The 19,101-nt window shown below is 46.6% G+C and overlaps 1 protein-coding gene across 2 annotated transcripts in view; it reads left to right on the top strand.

Moving 5' to 3' along the window:
* GRID1 (glutamate ionotropic receptor delta type subunit 1) overlaps window positions 1-19,101 on the top strand; it is a 791,790-nt gene that overhangs the window by 728,200 nt on the left and 44,489 nt on the right. For both annotated transcript variants that reach the window (XM_033208974.1, XM_033208975.1), the window contains exon 13: window positions 17,426-17,621. In XM_033208974.1, coding sequence (XP_033064865.1) covers window positions 17,426-17,621 — 196 coding nt within the window. The remainder of the gene's footprint in view (window positions 1-17,425; window positions 17,622-19,101) is intronic.

Here is a 19,101-nt window from a genome sequence, read left to right as displayed (position 1 = left end):
CATTCAGACATTACAAAAGATAAAAAACTGGAAACAGGGATGGAAAAGTCTGAGATGTACGGTTAGTCTCAAAGTAATGCTTTGATTCCAAGGGAAGAGCATTTTTGAGGTAGGCACCACTAGGCAGAAATCTTTGTTACCCCTTACTGGCTACAGGACCACAGATAAGTCACCTATCTCATATGCCTGGGTTCCTCACTGGAAAATGGAGATGTTGATACTTGCCCTTCATGGGTTTCATGAGGATTCTACCCAGAGCTTGATACATAGTAGGCATTCTTTTAAAAGCATGACTCTTCTTACTGGAGGCTCTTACATGTTGACTGTCAGACTAATTGCACAAGGAGGGTGATCTTGTGACTCCCAGTCAAGAGGTCCCTCCTGGGCCTCTCAGTGCCTTCATGCCGTGCTCTGCTGCACATCAGCACTGAGTGACTATTCCATATGGCAAGATTCCTCTCAAGAAGCATAATGCCAGGAATGAAGTCATGCTGAGAGGACACTGTGCCTTTTATACTCTGGGAGGTGTCTCTTTACAGGTTAATTGACTCATCTATTCATTTATTCATCCAGCAGGCAGTATGGAGCACATTCAATACCTGGATTAAGCTGGACATTGGTGGAGTAACAGTGTTATGGTAACATTATCTTGTAACCAACATAATGACCGTGTTGCAACAGTTGTCTATGATCAGAAATCATCCTATTCGTTTATTCACTCATTCATTCTTACATTTCTACAATAAAGAGATCATTTGCTCCTATCATTCACCTGACATTGTGTCAGGCTCTGGAGATAAAAAGTGGATGAGAAATTATGTTCTCCACCTTCATGGAGTGGCAGTTGGCAATTCAGAGGAGCAGGCAGAGAAGTGACTAAGTACAGCACAGCAAGATGAGTACCATGATTAGGGAAGTTTCTGTGATTGTCAGGGCACATGGGGGCTGTATTAGTTTCTTAGGGGTACTGTGAACAAAGTATCACAAACTTGATTTAGCTAAAGTGCCTGGAACCTGCTGATACTAAGTTATTAAACGCCATCTGCAGTTTTCAGTTTGATTAATATCATAAGAATTAGGATCCCATGCGTTAATTATCATGTTAACCCTTTAGGATCATGGGAAGAAGGAGGGAAACGTGGGAGGGTGGACCAGGGTAGCTCTTTAGAGGACTTTGGATCTGTAGGTTGATGCCCTTCATCCTGAACCCCACAGCTGTAAACATGTGTGGTAGGCTAGTCACTGTCCAGGTGTGACCCTGGGGCTGCTGGGGTTTGCTTGTGTGGAAAGAAAACTGGAGTGTATTTGTCCAGTAGAGAAGGACAAATTTATTTATTGTCTCACAGTTCTGGAGGCTGAAAGTCTAAGATCAAAATGTGGGCAGAGCTGATTTCTTCTGAGGGCTGTGAGGGAGAATCTGTTCTCACCTCTCCCCCAGCATTTGACGGTGGCTGGCAATTTTGGTGTTCTTTGGCTTGTAGATGCATTACCCTGCTCTCTGCCTTCATTTTACACATGGCATTCTGCCTGTGTAGGTATCTGTGTAGAAATTTCTCCTTTTTATAAGGACACCAGTGATATTAGAGTAGGGCCACTCTAATGACCTCATTTAACTTGATGACCTCTGATAAGGACTCCCCAAGTGAGATCAAATTTGTGGGTACTAGCGGTTAGGATGCCACATATTTACTTTGGGGGGATGCATTCCAACCCATCACAGGGGAAATATCTTGAACAGAATTTTGAAGGTAGTGATATGTTCCCCAAGATGTGGAATGAGGAGTTGTCTGCATGTTTAGAAGGGAGAACTGTTCCATATGGCATATGAGAAGGATCAGAAGCAGGAGAGAGCACTGTGGGCTTGGGAAACAAAATCTTGCATGGGACAGAACATAAAGTATAGGAGTAGCTGCTGGAGGACTAAGTGGGACAAATCCTTCAAGGCCTAAAGAGTCAGATCTGGAGGGGTCCCTTCCTCCTGAGGAGAGTGGGGACCCATGAAAGGCTTATCCAGACAGCCTCATGGTCAGAATCCATCCCAGCCTCCCACAGAGAACCTTGTCACGGTGGTGTGGCAGATGTGGTGCTTCCTGTGATACAGTGCAGCTCTCTTCTGGTAGGCCACGTAACCCATTAGGCCTGGCATCAGGAAAAATGTCATACAGGGCTCAGTTCAGGCATGGGGGAACACGGTTTCTTCCCTGGGAGAGGAGCCCTATGGTTTGGAAGGAGAAGGGAGCCTGTCTGGTTGGCAATGGCCTTGTGGGTGGGGAGAAATATTATGGAGGGAGCTGGGGATCCAGTGTACAGGGCAGAGGGACTTAGGGTTCACCTGAGATGGCTCCTTGCAGCCGCCTTGCTGGCCCAGCGGCTCCCTTCACTGCAGTCATGTGGTCCCTGAAGCCCCCCATCCTGGCATTGGAGCCCTCTCCTACCTGGGGGTCTCCTCAAGCCAAGCGCCCTCTGGTCCTTTTGCTTTTACTTCTCCAGACTGTTTAGCCAAACCCATGAAGGAACATCAGAAATACCTTTACAGAGACCTGTAGGTATCCCTGTTTGTTGACCTGACTACTGTCTCTGGAATAGGAGAAAGGAGAGTAAAACACAGATGAGGCAGTGAGATGTGTGTCTTATACATCATTCATCCACTCGAACAAATCAGGATGCAACATCTGCTGAGTGACTCTTGGGATTTCAGTGCAAAGATTCAGGTACAGCCTGGTCCTGGTGTGCCTGGCTCTGAATCCAGGAAACACAGGAGGCAGTGTTCCTCCTACCTGGCCTGGATGCCCTGTGAACATGGCAGAAGGAAACCATTCCAGGGAGAACCTTGTTTTTGGCAGGCATGGTAGTCTAGAGAGACAGCAGGCAAAGAGAGCACCATCTTGGAATGGTGAGGGTTCCCTTGGAATGCTCATTTCTCTTGAAGAATGGCAAGCAGCTTCCACCCAAAATTCATCTTTGGCTCTTCCTGCTGGAAATCTCTCTTCCCCCAGAGAGGAAGACATTGGCTTTGCTTCGGGTTTGTGGCTAAATTTTGTGCATTACCTTTCATCCTGAGGCACTACGGGGACCTGTTATGTTCTTAAGAGTCAGAAAAGACCACAATGACCTGAGCTGGTGCCTTTGAAGGTGGTTGATTTGCTTTGCCTCATTGGGTGCAGTGTCGCTGTAGCCTTGGTGTGTGTGACTTGGGGACAAGCTCCCTGGGTCCCTGCTTCTGAGGAGGTAGCTTCCAGCCTCCTGCAGAGGCAAAGCTGCTGGCGTCTGAGCACACTACATTTTAATCACTAGAGGTCTATTTTCTGTGAGATCCTCCCCATGGTAGCTCTGAGTCCCAACAGACACTGCAAAATGAGATTCTAGTTTTCAGAGAAAACAGCTATGTTTCAGAGAAAAAAGCCCATGATGCTGCTTTTCTGGAAGAGAGAATCCTAAACAAGATAAGTCTTTTAGCTCCAGCCCAGGCCATAGAATCATGAAATATCACAGCAGGAAAAGGCCTGATGGATCATCTTGTCCAGTGGGTTTCCATTGCAGTATTTACAGGGCTAAGCAGAGAATGTAAATGTCGGTCTAAGACCAGAGTGCTGAGCCTGTGATGACTCAAAAATCACAGACCCAGACTAAAAAAAAAAATGCAGATTCAAAGCAGGCAAAGAGCATGCTAGCCAAACCAGCCACTTCTGGACTGGGCATGCAGGTTGGCAGTTTACAAGCACTGGCATAGCATCATTCCCTCATGTAATCATTGGGGAAACTGAAGCTCGTAATGATAGCTAACACTTACTAGATGCTTCCCACAGACTGGCACTATGCTCAGTGCTCTGCCTGAATTCATTCAATCCATGAATATTCCTGTTATATAGATGAGAACACTGAAGCACAGAGAGGTTAGGTAGCTTATCCACGGCCACAGAGCTAGCAAGATGTAGAGTAATATTTGAAAGCACACTCTGACTCCATTGCCCAGGTTCTGAACCGCTTCCCTGCCCTGCCACTCCAGCATGAGTACTCCTAAGAGCAAGGAAATACCATGTTCCCTAGGCAGGGTCCAGAATCCAGGCCCTGGACTCCTGGTGAGATAGCGCCTGAACTGCAATGTGTTGCTTCCCTTGTTTTCTCTGCTTAAGAGGTTTGATATTTAGAACCAGACTTCAGCCAGAACAGCCTAGCATATATGATCATCTCTTCTCATGACCAGCTGTAGGGTCCTGCATAAATTGATATGAGTCTCAGATTCTCTGGGGAATTCACCTTACCTCCCAGGGTCCTAAGAATTAGGACTGTTCTCCCAGGGCTGTCACAAGGATCCCATGAAAGAGGGACTGGCACCAGGTCTGGATATGTTTGGATATCCCCAGATGTTTTTGTCCATCTGTGTACTTTCCAATAACCTTTCCATGGTGGTGTATCTAGTGTTCTGTAGTGGGATGTTTTGCTCCAACTGGACAAACACTGTTGGATACTGGCAGAGTTATCCTGAGTGTCTTACCCAAACCCTAAAAAGTCAATGGGATGAATAATTACTTCATAGAACAAAAAACAGCACCATGCTCTATCCTGCCGGTATCCTGGTCCTGATTGGGGCATAGGCGGGCTCCCATTGATGCCCCCCTGGGGAATGCAGGCACCTGCAGCAGATAGTCTCTGTCACAGGCCAGAGAGCATGCCAGGTCAAGGTTATTTGGTATGTGGAGCTCTTGGGGTACTGTGACTGGCACCTGGCATTGCTAATGGTGCCACAAGAGAAATGGTGTCCAAGATAAAAATAGTTGTAACCGAACGTTCCATGGCATGGACATCATCCCTAATTGGAGCTGGTTTGGGAAGATAGCTAAGGCATCTAGGAGAGCCAGGCCTGGAACAGCTTAGCATCAACAGCTCAACAAGCTCAACTTGGCTTTGGCATGGACCAGCTTCAAAAACTTCATAATTTCCTTATCCATAAAATGGGAAGAATAGCTTACCACAGAGGGTGGTTCTGAGAATGAAATGCGCTAGCCCATGTAACAGCACATGGCACAGAGTAGGAATCCTCCCATTCTCTGAACTCAGACAAGACTCATCAATGATAGAGCACAACTTCTCCTCCCAATTCCCTTTCCTAAACTTCCCATCAGAGTCTATATCCTTGTTAATGTGATTTTCTGCAAACTGATTCGAAACAGCTAGATCTTGTAGCTTCACATTTAATTACAGCTGGTTTTGCATTGTTCAATCACTGGCCCATGTGTGCTAGTATTTTCCCTCCAGCTGTCCCACAAGGGAAGAGCCTCAGTCTGTTTTCTTGCACCATGAGTACTGACTGCTCAGATCCATAAACAAGCTCAGTCAGGCAGATGTCTTGTGTGCTGTGATCCCTTCACCAGCTGCTTTGGTTGGGCTCTCTGCCACATGAATCCACCTCCTCTGGGGTCCCCATCCAACCACTGAGGAACTCACAACCACTCCTTTATTTTAAGTTAGTCATAGCAAATGGCATACCCCTATCCAATTGTCCTGGCCCTCCAGCAACACTCTCTTCCATCTTTCCTCTCTTCTTCCTGCTCTGGGGCCCTTGAGTATACATTCTTACATGAACACACGCAGGCCTGAACAGGTGTGCACATTTATGCACACACATATATGTGCAAGCACATGGACTCACAGCTGCTTCTCAGCTCTGCATTCTAAAATACGTGTGGCATAGTTTCTGCAGTGGCTTCCTCACTGTCCACAGTATAGGATGTTTCCACCCACTTAGCTCACACATTCTCTGGCCCCATAATTGTCTAGGGAGCATCGATAGCTTATCATTTTTCCATTATCTTTGCACTTCCACAAAAATTCCATTATAACAATCCTCTAAGTATTTTATGGACAATTGTCCTGCAATCCTATTCTTAGTGCTTAGTGATATACCATTTCTGCTGTCTCCTAGTAAACTATTACTAGTTCCCAGAAGATTTCTCTTTCTCACACACATCTATGATTTAAACAATGCAGTGTTATCTTTGCACAGAACATTTTTTATTTATCTCTTCTACATGTCCATTTCCTGTTTCTCCTTAAGTCTCAGCCTTACCCTCACCCTTCCCATGAACCCTCCCTCTTTGCTCACAGCCCTAGTTCCTTGTCTGCTAAGCTGGGACAAGTTCAACTTCATGTTCCCATGACTCTATGCTTCATTCTAGCACAGTTTTGCATGATGTTTCTAATGGTCCATGTGCCTGTTCGCCCTCCTCGCTTAGCTATGAGCTACTTAATATCACCATAGGATGATACTAATATGGACAGGTTTTTGTACCAAGCAGTCCTGAGTGTGAAGACAGCTCTTGTACTTGCTGCTTCTGTGACCTTCCATAAATTCCTTAATCTCCTGAAGCCTTGATTTTTAATCTGTAAAATGAGGGGGCTAGCAATAATAACTATGAAAGGGCTATTGCCAAGGTTCAGTGAAACAGTATAAAGCAAGTGTTAGCACAGGGTCTGGAAGTTAGTCTCATTGTATCTTTCTTCTGGCATATCAAGGGACTGCTGGGGAAGATGACACACTAGAGGGTTCAGGCAGACATTTGAAAAGAAGAAGAGGGAAGGAAAGATAGAATTAGCAGGGAGAGAAGAAGCTCAGGCTGTTTCTCTGGAGTACAGGGTGATGCAGGCTATGCCAGAAGGAGAAGAAGGCACCTTCACAGCCTCCCCAAGGGCTGCTGCCCTGATTTGCATTTCAGACACATTTGTGACAGCTTCATAATGGATTAAGAGCCCCAGCACTGATATATTAAAGGTTAATGGTGCATCCTGCTTTTATCTTGATTTGTGGCAGCAAATATTTGCGGGTGTTGAGAGCTGGGAGCTAGCCATGTTCTTGGCATGGAGGTCTTGTTGGCTGGCAGGACTCCCATGGAGTGGCAGGGACACAGGAGCCAGGGGAGCAGACAACAACTGTGTCCCAGGAGAATTCTCTTAATTGGTGGATGCTGATTTCCACTGCACCCACAAAAAACCTGTATCATGAAGTTTCAGCACCCTGCAGATTGAGCCTAAAGAACTAGATCTGATTCCCAGACTCCTTGGCAATCTGTTCCCGGACAGCCTGAAGCCATGTAGCTTTGTGCTGTGCCTCCTGGCTCAGGGCCACAGTTCTTTGGTTCAAGTACCTCAAACTATTACTAGGCCTGCTTCTCTGCAGATGATTGACTCACAGTTGTCCTGAAGGGAGACTAGTCAACCCAAGATGAAGATTTTTCCAACAGAATATCCAAACTAGATGTTTTAAAGGCAAGAAAAAGGCCAACTCATTCATATATGATTCATACCTATAACCTATGTTCATCCGAGTGTTTACCTTGAGCTGGGCACTATTGTAGGTAGGGGGCATATTATCCCAGTTTGGCTAGAACTTTTCTGGTTCTAGCACTGAAAGTCTTGTTTCCAGGAAATCTCTAGTTCCCAAGCAAACTGGGGTGATTGGTCACTCAAGTTGTAAGCACTGGTGATGTAGCAACAAAACAAATAGCCAAGTCCCATTCTAGGAGGGGAACTAACATTAAGCAGCCATATATGTCAAGTAGTGATGTGTTTTTGTATTTTTTTCATATAATTTAAGGGATGTTGTATTTTGTAAAAGATTGTCAACAAAGGCATCATGGAGAAGGTAACATTTGATTCGACTCAGACCCTGAGAGAGTGAGCCAATTACAAATCTGAGGTAAGAGTAAACCAGGATAAGGTTAATAAAAAAACTACAGAAACCCCGAGGTGGGAAGGCAGGGAGGCTGGCATAGTGAGAGTAGATATATTGGGGTCCACATAACCTGGGACCTTTCAGGCCATGTGAGGACTTTGGATGCTCCCTTTGACTTTGGAGTCAAGAAGTCATTGGAGGGCTTTGAATGATGAGGTGACATGATCTGGCATAGATTTTTAAAGGATCACTCTGCTTGACCTCCCCAGGGAATAGCTGTAGGGATTAAAGGGGGAAGCAAGGAGTTTCTTAGACAGACTAGCTCAGTGTGCAGATAAGATGCAGAGTGAAGGTCATGATAAGTGATCTGATTCTAGATGTATCTTGATAGAAAAAGAGCTAGGAAATGCTGAAATTTGTATGTGTGATACATAAGAAAGAGAGAAGTCAGTAGTGATTTCAAGGCTCTTGGCTACAGCATCTCAAAGAATAGAGCAGTGTTTGACTGAGATGGGAGAACTAAAGGAAGAGTAGGCATGATTTAGGGGTTAGTGATTTAAGAGCTCAAGTTTGAACATTTTTATTGTGAAGATCTATTAGCCATCCAAATGAAGTGGTCAGGTGGGTGATTGCCAGGAGTGAATGGGGTGGGTCAGGGCTGGGGTGTCCCACTGTGGTCATCAATGTATGGCTGCATCTACAGACAACTGACATGATGAGATTGTGGCAAAAGTCCTGCAACCCAGAAGATAAGGGATCTGTGGTCTGACCTCTGGAAGATTCCAAAATTCAGAGTCTGAGAACAGAAAGAAGAACTAGGAAAGAAAATGAATAAGGAGGTCCTCCAAGGTGGGAGGAGGACTGAGCAAGAGCAATTTCTGCAAACCAAATGAAAGAAGGGCATCTAGGAGAGTGGTTGGCTTGTCAAATGCTACTGGTCGGGGGGCATGTGAAGACCGAGGATTGGCCACTGTATTTGGGAGATCATTAATGACCTTGATGAAAATTGCTTCAGATCAGCAGTGGGATGAAAACTGGAGTAAGCCAGGTTTCTGAGAAATGGGAAGAGGGTAATGGAGGCAGTAATCATAGATAACTCTCCAGAATAAGAGCTGGAAGGGTGGTTAGAGGAGGAAGTCATTTCATAGGATTTCTTTTTTTTTTTTTTTGAGAGAGAAGATGTATGTATGTATTTTCAAGCCAATGGAAATGATCTGCAGAGAGAAATAATTTCATGATGAGGAAGATAGAGGTGCTCTTCCATGAACTGGAAGAGCAATGTACTTTGAGAAAGCAAGAATGTCTGGGATCTAAGAGACAAACAGAGTTAGACATACATAGGAGAAAAAACAAAACTGTCATTTTAAAAGGATGGAAGGCAACTATTCTATTCGGTAGTTTTCGAGAAGGGAGTTCTCTGGAAAAGCAAAGTTCTCCACTGATGTCTTCTCCCTTCTTAGGAAACAAGAAGCAGCCTCATTGTCTGAGAGTCATCTGAGAACGTGGGAGGAGGAAGTGCATGGGGAGATTTAGAAGATCTAGGCAGCTTTAAGGGTCTCCTGGAGGCTAGTGGTCATGATTCTAAAGTTAGAATCACCATGCTGGTGGTTAGCTTGGATCTTCTCCCAGCCATATTCAGCCATTCACTTCTAAACACAAAATTGTTTTAAAACAGAGTTCATTCTTCCAGAAAACATGAACTCAGCTCCTAATGTCTGTCAGCCTGTATGCGGGGTGATAGAAATTCAGAGATGAACACAGAGTCCATTCCCTGGGGGAGCTCAGGGTTGAGGTGGGCAGACAACACAGGAAGCTCAAAGGTGAAAACATTAGGATAGGGCCAAGTCCAGAGCACATAGGACTTAGATCCAGTGGGCATGGATCCCCCCTTTCAATACAACATGACAGCTGAGCTGATTCCTTCAGGGTAGGTATGTTTTAGTCACCTGACAAAGGCAGGGCACAGCAAAGAAGGCAGGCAATGAACCTGAGTGAAGACTTGGAGGCCCGAGTGAGCAGGAGGTCTTCCAGGCTGGCACCCCAAAAGTAGGGTAGCCGAGAAGAGCTGGAGGAGGCAGCACTGAAGCACTGAAGGCTCTACACTAAGCCTCCTTTGCTGGGGGAAATAGAAGCCCCAGAATTGACCTAGTGAATAATGTGGACATTGAGCTCCTGACTTGGCTTAGCACCTGGCCCACAATTATCTGACCTCATCAAGGTGATTTTCACAGCTCCTATTACTGAGCTCTGCTACATACAGGATCTAGGCTGAGTTTGGCAAATCAGAAACAAGTATCACATATGCCCATGTTTAGGAATTCACAGTCTGCTTTGGGACCAGGGCACCAGGCCTGGGTTGAATTCAGACAGAAAGTGCAGAAGTGAGGAAACTCCAGCCTGCCTTGGTATGGGAGCCTGAGTACTGATGGGCCCTAAGTACCTGGGATGGCCTCGGACCACTTTGAGTTAGTCTGACATGTTTGTCTTGCTGTTGGGACTGAAGATACAACTATCACAGCCTCCTTGTGGCTGTGGACAGGTTGTTTGATGGGGCTGGTAGAGAGAACTTCTGCCTCTCAATGGATCTTGGCTGATGGGAGGCTAACCCAGGAGGAGGGGTGGACGTAGAGGATAGAAGAGAGCACAGAGCTCAGTTCTCAAGGCCCAGAACTGATGCTTGGGCGGAAGCAGGATATTTAAAATCATTCAGATCACATTTTTTATTTATAGCATAATGAAAATGCAAATTTTACAAAAATGTGTTTGTAAGAAGTAGAAGTCTTGCAGAAGTTCACTGCTTATCCCTTTTGCTTTTGTTTTTATATTTATTTACATTTATTAATTGTTACTTTTTACAAGTATGTAAATATATTCAAATGCTTTGAGTCTTTCTAGCCATTTATTTTGGATGTCTTTTAATTTCAATAGCAATTGAAGAAGTGGGATTTGGAGAGAAAACACCGTGGAGGGAAGGAAGGTGAGGAGGGAGGGCACCTCAACTGGCCCTCCGAGGCTGGCTTTCAGGCATAGGTTGGAAGAAGGGCTCTGTGGCCTGTGGAAGCATGCATTTTCCTGCCGTGGGCCCTGCAGCCCTCACCCTGTGGGTCACTAAGTATTCTCATACAGTGTTTGGATCTGCAGTCCCTCTGCTCACTACTCCAAATCACACCCTGACTAGGCTTTGGATACAAAAGAGAACTGTTTTCTTAGTCTATTTTTTCTCGCTTATAACAGAATACCTTCAACTGGATAGTTTATTTATTTTTTTAAAGGGCATTTATTTCTTACAGTTCTGGAGGCTGAGAAGTCCAAGGTGCAGCAGCTGCATCTGGTATGCACCTTCTCCCTGCAGTGTCATGTGGTGGTGCAGGGCATCACATGGACAGGGGCCCAAGCCTACTCGCATCCCAGCTTAAGCCTCTCTTCTTCTTATAAAAATACCGTCACCCCTCCCATGATGACTGATTAGTCCATGGCTGGGTTAATCCATTCATCAAGGCAGAGTCTTCATGATCCAATCACCTCTCAATGGCCCCACCTCTCAATACTGCCACATTGGGAATTAAGTTTCAACATGAGTTTTGGCGGAGACAGTATTCTAACCACAGCACCTGTGTACACTCAAGCATCACCTTTCCCAGGCTTCCTGGAAGGTCCCTGGGTAAATGTTCCAAGGTAGGAGAGGTTCATAAGCTGGCTCCTTGGCCGCCCTGTCTCAGCTCCTTGGCAGGACAGCCCCAGCAGGCCTCAGCCCCAGCCTCTGCGAGTTCACTCCTCTCTGCTCCTCTTAGTCCAGTGCGAGGACAGATACTAGAAAAACACATGCCCTAGATGTCAACTCCAATGGCTCAAAATCTACCCTGGCTACTTTATGTAATCACTGCCTCCATCATTTTATCTCACCCTTGCTCTGCTTTATTAATCTTCATAGCCTTTTTCATCACTTGTTACGGAGCTGCAGGGGTCAGCCGACGATACCCCCACAGGCCTTCAGAGGGCCTGCAGCCTGCTTTGACACAGCCTGCAAGCCAAGACTGCTTTTCCTTTTTAAAAACATTTTAAATGTTGGAAAACAAAACAAAAACAAAAACAGAGAATATGTGACTGAGTCTTGTGTGGCCCTCAGAGACCACATAGGCACTATCTGTCCCTTTCCAGAAAGTTTGCTGACCCTGGCATTACCTAGTTATTGTATTGTTGCTGTTGTCATTGATGTTTGTTTCTTTGTCTTATCTCAACTATGTAAAATCCACAAAAGTAGGAACTTGGTGCCGTTCATGCCCTATCACCAGACCTAGAGCACTGTCTAATGCAGGCAGATGCACAGGAAATAGGGTTGTTTGAATGACGAGTGAATGAAAGAAGGAAGACACCTAGGAAGCCTTCCCCTGCATGGGTGACAGATTAGAGAGGCCGTGGGGCACCCTGGGGAAGAAAACCAGGAGTGGCTTATCAGTGTGCACCAGGGTGGGTCACGGTGACCTCTGGAAGCCGGTTGTGGAGCCCTAGCCAGGCAATCTGGATTCTTTTGATGATTGCAGCATCATCTCTTGTAGAGTCAGACATGAGATAGAAAATCAAGACTGCTGGAATGATAGTAAAGGCATCTGTAGGCTGTAGCTATGAAAGTTTCAAGTCACCAGGATGGATATCCCCACCCTCCCGTGTCTTTTGAGCCACTCTACCATGTTGTTTTCTCCTTAAGGAAGAGTAATAGGACTTCCAGATCCAAATGTATCAGGCCCATGCTTATGACATCCCCACCGTTGTTGAAATCCATTACATATACTGAATATTGATTCTGTTCTTGTTGCAAGTGTGTTTATCTCCATTGCCAATGTAAATATTTTTGTAACATGCAAAGATGTATTTATAAATTCTGTATTATTAATTTTTCTCATACTGCAAACACATTTATCTCTTTGTTAATGAACATATATCAAGGAAATAGTAAGACTGATTTATGGAGAAAGGTGTGGGGAGGAAAGGAGGTGGTACCAAGCTGGGGAGAATATCCTTGGCCACAGCTGAAGGATGCATGGTGGATCTTCTCTGGAGGTGCATGTTTAATTAGAGGACAGTGTTCTCAGAGGCAAGGGATGCTTACAAAGTCCTTTTGCAAGACAATCTGATGTGCTCAAAGGTATCAGCTATGCTTTTAGCTTGTGGAAATTTCAAAAATCGGTAATCCAGGTCAGGAGACACAGAGAAGCAGCTCGCATTGGTCTCAAACCCAGTTTTGGTAGGACACACTTGAGTAGAAGATATTGATTTAAACATAAGATTGGAGGAGAGGGTAGGCTTTGTCAGGGGAGGATTCCAACACAAAATATTATCAAAAGGTGAAGTAAGAAGATAGGCAGCAAACAGAAGTGAGGCTCAAGGGATACACAAGCTTGCACCATGGTATTTCATGAGCCAGTGCAGACTCTGGTGGGCAGCCTGGGTCTGATGCTTTTGAGGCCATTCTTCCTGAGCAGTTCGTTGCCTAGGATTTCACTACTTTCCCGGGGTAGCCTCTGCTAGTTTGTTACTATGATGACCCACAAAGCAAAGGTCCAGATTGCCTGCTAGAGGAGTTTTGGTGTCTCTATGCTCATCCTGATTCAGACTTCTGCAAGTCATCCCTTTAGGTATCCTGAGTGCCTGAAGTGTGTGCTGTTGTCAAGGCAGCAAATTGTGGGCTGATAGGGGACCATTTGCATGTACCTTGGCAACAAGATGGAAACAAGATAGGCCATAGGCTTCTCAATGGGGAGACAGGTGGGCAAATGGGGAGATAGGCTCCAATCACATGAGCCTGGAAGCTTAGACATGCGGCTTGCCCATGCTTGCTTCCATCTAGGTGTGACTACTCTGGCCTGTTACCCATGACTCCTTCACATGAGCCCAGTGCTCCAACCATTTGAACTACTGATAAGCAGTCTACTAGAAGGGCTAGCATTTGTTAAACATTAACTGTGTACCAGGTATATGTCTGGGATCATTAATCTTCAAAAACCCTGTGAGTTGGGTATGAGTTTTGAAATCTAAGGCCTCAAAGATTAAATGACTTGCCCCAGTCCATGGTTCTCGAGCTTGCGTGCATCATTTGGAGGGCTGTGGAAGCATAGACTGCTGAGCACCACCCTCAGAGTTTCTGACTCAGTATGTCTGGAGTGGGGCCCAAGGATTTGCATTTCTCATAAGGCCCGAGGTGCTGACACTGCAGCTCTGAGGATCACACTTTAAGAGCTACTGGTCTATGTCAAACAGTGAAGGCATTCAGAGGGAGCATCCACACCCAGGACTGCCAAATTCCATCACCTATGTCTTTTTAGCTGATGTGAATTGCTCCCCGGTTTGTGTCCCGAATAAGCCACCTGTTTTCATTACCCAAATGCCTTCTCAGGTAATACCTTCTCTTCTAGGAATATTCTACCCTTTGGTTCTCCATCTGACTGCCTCTACCCGTTCTCTCTGACTCAGCTTAATGTTCCCACTTCTAGGAAGCATTTCTGTAGCTCCTACCTATGGGTTAGCTACTTTTCTGTGCTTCTGGGGTCCCCCATACAGACCTGTATTTTAATGTCTCTCATATTGTTTGGTTACTGTTGCTTTACTTCTCTGACCACTCACCCCTTGATGATGCCTGCCATGTATTCCTTGCTTGGTGTGCACTGTGCCTTACCTAGTAGACATTCAGGAACTGTTGGTGAAATAACTGGTTGAATGACATCAGCGAGTTGCATTGTGCATGTGAGGTTAATAGAGACCACACCTGCGATGGGCATGTCTTCTTCATCTCTCTGTGGTAGAGGTACCTGGACACTTTGTAGCAGTTGTTGCTAAAGAGACTGACTTCAGAAAAGTTCTAAATTGAGTGTACTGCTAGCACAGCCTTCTCCAGGTGAAGCCTCCCTCACTTGCTTGAATGGGCGTCCTATCTGACTTCAGCATCTGTCTTCCGCTGACTGCCACTATTGGCTTGGCAGTCTGGATGTCTGGCTGTCCCCATTCTCCTTTATTCCTCCCTGTGTGTCCCCTCCAAAACTCTGTGCTGTGACAAGAGGGTGACTTCCTCAGGGAGATGATGGCTTTCGTGGATGAACTGTTGGGTCCCTCTGTTTAACATCCCAGGTAGCCTTCCATAAGTTTATTCACCCTGGAATAAGATGATAGTGCCCCCTGTGTTGGGCATTAGTGAGCCTGGAAACCTTTGTTGAAAGATCGAGTGCATGTCTGAGATGGGAGAGATTCCTCTGCACAAATTTGTGGCTGTTAGAGGTGATGGATGAATGGAGGCTATGACCGTGGGTCTGAGCAGTAAGATTCAAAGAAGATGGGGGTGCCATTTTGGGGTTGGAACAGTGAGGTCTACTGGAACAGAAATGAACATGAAGCCATAAACATTTGGGCTGCCTGCTTCTTATCCAGAGACGTTTTCTGAGCCTCTGGACATGGGCACCTTCATGAATAATACCAAGAGGAGAGAGAAAATCTCCATTTCAAATGTGGGGATGAAACAGTTTGGAGATCCCTGGCAGTTACCCATTCGTTCCACACTCGTGAAAACTGCAGCAATTCAGAGCAGCTCAGTATTTAGACTCAACTATGTAATTCATCCTGATGTTTCTCATTCATCAAAGCCTTGTGTTTGTTTGTATTACCGTGAGAAAAATTTTTTAAAATGTGGGCAAAAAAAGATCCCCCTCCTTTCATTACAGGCAGATTACGGCAGAGTTGCAACCTTTGGGGCCCTTCAGGCAAGGGAACATCTTGCTTCAATTAGATATAAATAATGAACAATAATTAGAAAGATTTCTTCATCGAATTTGTTATTTTATGTTTCCTTTCATCTGTAATGTATTGAAACGAATACTGAGCTCTGTTTCTGGGCCACATAGCAGGGATCTAAGGAGTGCTGTGGCATGTGTCTCTGAAGCAAGGGGAAGCATCCACAGCTGGGCCTTCTGTGTGCTGGCTGGGGAGGCTGCTGTCAGCATTGGTCCAGGGCCATGGATGCAAAAAAGGGGCTCCTTCAGCTCCAGTCCTCAATTCGTATAGTCCACTGGGGACCTGAATAATCACGGTAGTCAGGGACTGCTTTGAGAGCTGAACACAAATCCCATTTAATCCTCATAGCAATCCTCTGCCACAGGCTCTGCTTCTATCTCCATTATTAAAAGATTTGGAAACTGAGGCACAGATAAGTTAACTAACTTTTCTGGGCCACAGTGTTGGTTGTGGAGGGCAGACAGGCAAGGTAGGTAATTGGACTCCAGAGCCCTTGCTTGTCTCTGCTCTGGCATGTGGCCCTCTGAAGTCCCGGTGAGCTCGTGCTGCCACAGAAGCCCACAAGGTGTGGAGAGGGCACAGGGAGGCTGGGATGGGGACAGCTCCCCAAGGAAAGAGGCAGCTATTGGCTGCTGGATTTTCAACGGGCTTGTAGAAGTGTTGTTAGAGGAGGAAGATAAAGGGATTCCAGGCAGAGGGAGCAGTGTGGCCTGGTGCCACGGATGGGAAGTGTGTGGGATTTCTTATTTCAAGGTTGGCTACGGTGCTGTGTGCAGGTGGGGAGAACAGCCAGAAATGAGACCAGAAGATGCAGGGTTGTGTAGACCCAGTTGAGAAGACTGGCTCTTCCTGTGGAAACGGTGACTCAGAGAGAGGGAGGGATGATGATGTGGGCTGATAAAGAGGAGAGACAGATTTCTAGAAGAGAAATAAGTAAAGAGTGATCAGGCTGGAACCTGGAGAGAGAGGCTAGCTCCCCACTGGGCTTTTTTTTATTTTGCAATTCTGTTTGGTACATGACATTTTCTCAACATGCTGAGCCAAGTACGCTCTTCTGAAGCAAGTGAAATCTTCATAGCGACTGGTCCTTCCTGCTGTGCCTATTCGTCCTTCCCCAGAGGAATCTCCTCCTCTGCCCCTAGCTCAGAAGTCTGCTCTTGGGCTGCCGATGGCTGTTGTTTCATGAAATCCCGCCTCTGATGTGCACCTGGCTGGAGCCACCTGCCACTCCTGTAAGGAAAGCAAACCCAAGGCCTTCAGAAGTTCTTTGTTTTTTTCATTATCTTTTAAATAATTGTCAACATTTGAAAATCAGGAGAGATATAAAAATCCAATTTACTTTATTTTTTCAAAAACCAAATTGGTCAGGGAGGTCATGGGGAGGGGAGCATTTGAAGTCAATAATTGGCTAGACCCCTAGCACAGCTGCAAGCTTTGGAGGGGATGCCTCTTAATTTACCCTGAGTCAGTTGGTCTCTGAGTGCGTTTCTTCCCCATGCTGTCTCTGAGTGTCACAGGCCAGCCATCGTTACGGTCCATATTGCCAACATAGGCCTTTTTCCTGTGCAGCCTCTGCAGGCATCTGAGTTGGAGATCTGCAGCAAACAGCCTCCCATGTTGCCCTGACTCTTTGATACTATGATTCTCTGTCTATATGTCTGCTTCTATAGCTGAACTATAAGCTCCTTAAAGGCAAGAATCATGTCTTATTCATCCTTTTATCCCTCCAGTTCAGTAAAGAACCTGGTTTTAGGCGCCCAGTCATCTTATTGAATTAATCTACACTGAGAAAACATACCTGTAATTGAATGAGGCCCTCTCTGGGCTGAGGGACTCAAACTTTGGGGGATTGGGAATGAAGAATGTGGATAGTGGGCCATGCTGGGCTTGGACTTCAGAAGAGCCTTGCAGCCCATTTGTAACCTTGCAGTGTGCAGTGCACAGCATGTACTCATGCCTCACTGTCTTTCTGCATTTCAGGACTTTCCAGGACTTGTCCAAACAAGTGGAGATGTCTTATGGCACCGTCCGGGATTCTGCTGTATATGAATACTTCCGAGCCAAGGGCACCAACCCCCTGGAGCAGGACAGCACGTTTGCTGAACTCTGGCGGACCATCAGCAAGAACGGAGGGGCTGACAACTGTGTATCCAGTCCTTCAGAAGGCATCAGGAAGGTAGGCGGGGAGCTGGCGCTTGGGCACGTGCACTGTGACAGGGCCACGGGGTGGTCATCCCCCAGGTGAGAGATACCTTCAGAGGCATCTGACTCTGAGCAGCCCTGTTACCTGCAGGGCAATCCATCACACACATTCTTTTTTTTTTTTTTTTTTGAGACAGAGCCTCGCTCTGTCGCCCAGGCTGGAGTGCAGTGGCTGGATCTCAGCTCACTGCAAGCTCCGCCTCCCAGGTTTACGCCATTCTCCTGCCTCAGCCTCCAGAGTAGCTGGGACTACAGGCGCCCACCACCTCGCCCGGCTAGTTTTTTGTATTTTTTAGTAGAGACGGGGTTTCACGGTGTTAGCCAGGATGGTCTCGATCTCCTGACCTTGTGGATATGATCCGCCCGTCTCGGCCTCCCAAAGTGCTGGGATTACAGGCTTGAACCACCGCGCCCGGCCCATCACACACATTCTTTAGGTGGATGCCCCTTCTGGGCAGCAGAAGTAGAGCAGCTGCTCCTTAGAGACCTCCAAGTTTGCAGAGTGGTGCTGGCTGGGGAGGAGCAGGCAGATTAAGCCTGACCTTTGGCCCACCCTCCTCATGGGCTCATAGGAGGGTGGCACCGAGAGACCTGTCCACCCCAGGTGAGAACACTTGGCAAAAGCAGAAGCAGAGTACCAAGGAAGAGGTGCAGGAGTGAAGGGAGGGTGTTGGGGAGAGGGTGGCCCACTGTGGTTAGCCTGGGGGTCTGGTTGGGGAAGTCTGCACACAGGGAAAGGGTCAGCCAGGTGGGCTGGGCTCATCTCTGGGGCCCTACTGTGAGAAGAGGTGTGCCTCAAAGAGATGGGGATAAGGGCAGAGAGCCTGGGACAGAGTCTTACCAGGCAAAGCCTTGGGAGGACAGGTGGGAAGATACCAGTGCCAGAGGGAAGAAGGAAGGAGAAAGCCCATGATGTTCTTCAGCACTGTTAGATGTTGCTCATTTGTTTCAGTCAATTTCCCACAATGACTCGAATTCAGCATTATTATCCTCTTATACAGCTGAGGATTGGATGGTTCTGACTCATGACTCCTTGGGTTCCAATCTGGGGAATTGGCATTTATCCACTCATGTGCAGCTGTAGAGCCCTTGGAGGTCAATGAAGAAGAATGTGGTGGGATGAAGGCAGGTGTTATGATTTTGCTGCTGGTGGTGGGGTCCTCCTGTCCAGTGACCCCCACATGTGACGGCTACTGTCCTGAGGTCATTAGAGAATAGGACCAGAGATATGTACAGCCACCTGGTCAGCACTGCTGCCTCTCTGAGCAGACCAACTGCCTCAGTGTCTCCTCCTATCCCTTCCCTCCCAGACCCATCCTGCCACCTCTGTGGAGTCTCCTCATGTATACCCTCACAGGCGCACTCACACCTTACCCCCCAACCAACACGTACACTCATCCCTGTGCTGCCCCCCAGCCACTCCAGTGACATCTTGGCCTTCCTGCAGAGAGCGG

The sequence above is a fragment of the Trachypithecus francoisi genome, unplaced genomic scaffold, assembly GCF_009764315.1.
Source record: "Trachypithecus francoisi isolate TF-2019V2 unplaced genomic scaffold, Tfra_2.0 Lachesis_group9, whole genome shotgun sequence".
Classification (NCBI taxonomy): domain Eukaryota; kingdom Metazoa; phylum Chordata; class Mammalia; order Primates; family Cercopithecidae; genus Trachypithecus; species Trachypithecus francoisi.
Note: the sequence above shows the minus strand (reverse complement) of the source record. Positions and strands in the feature narration are given on the sequence as shown.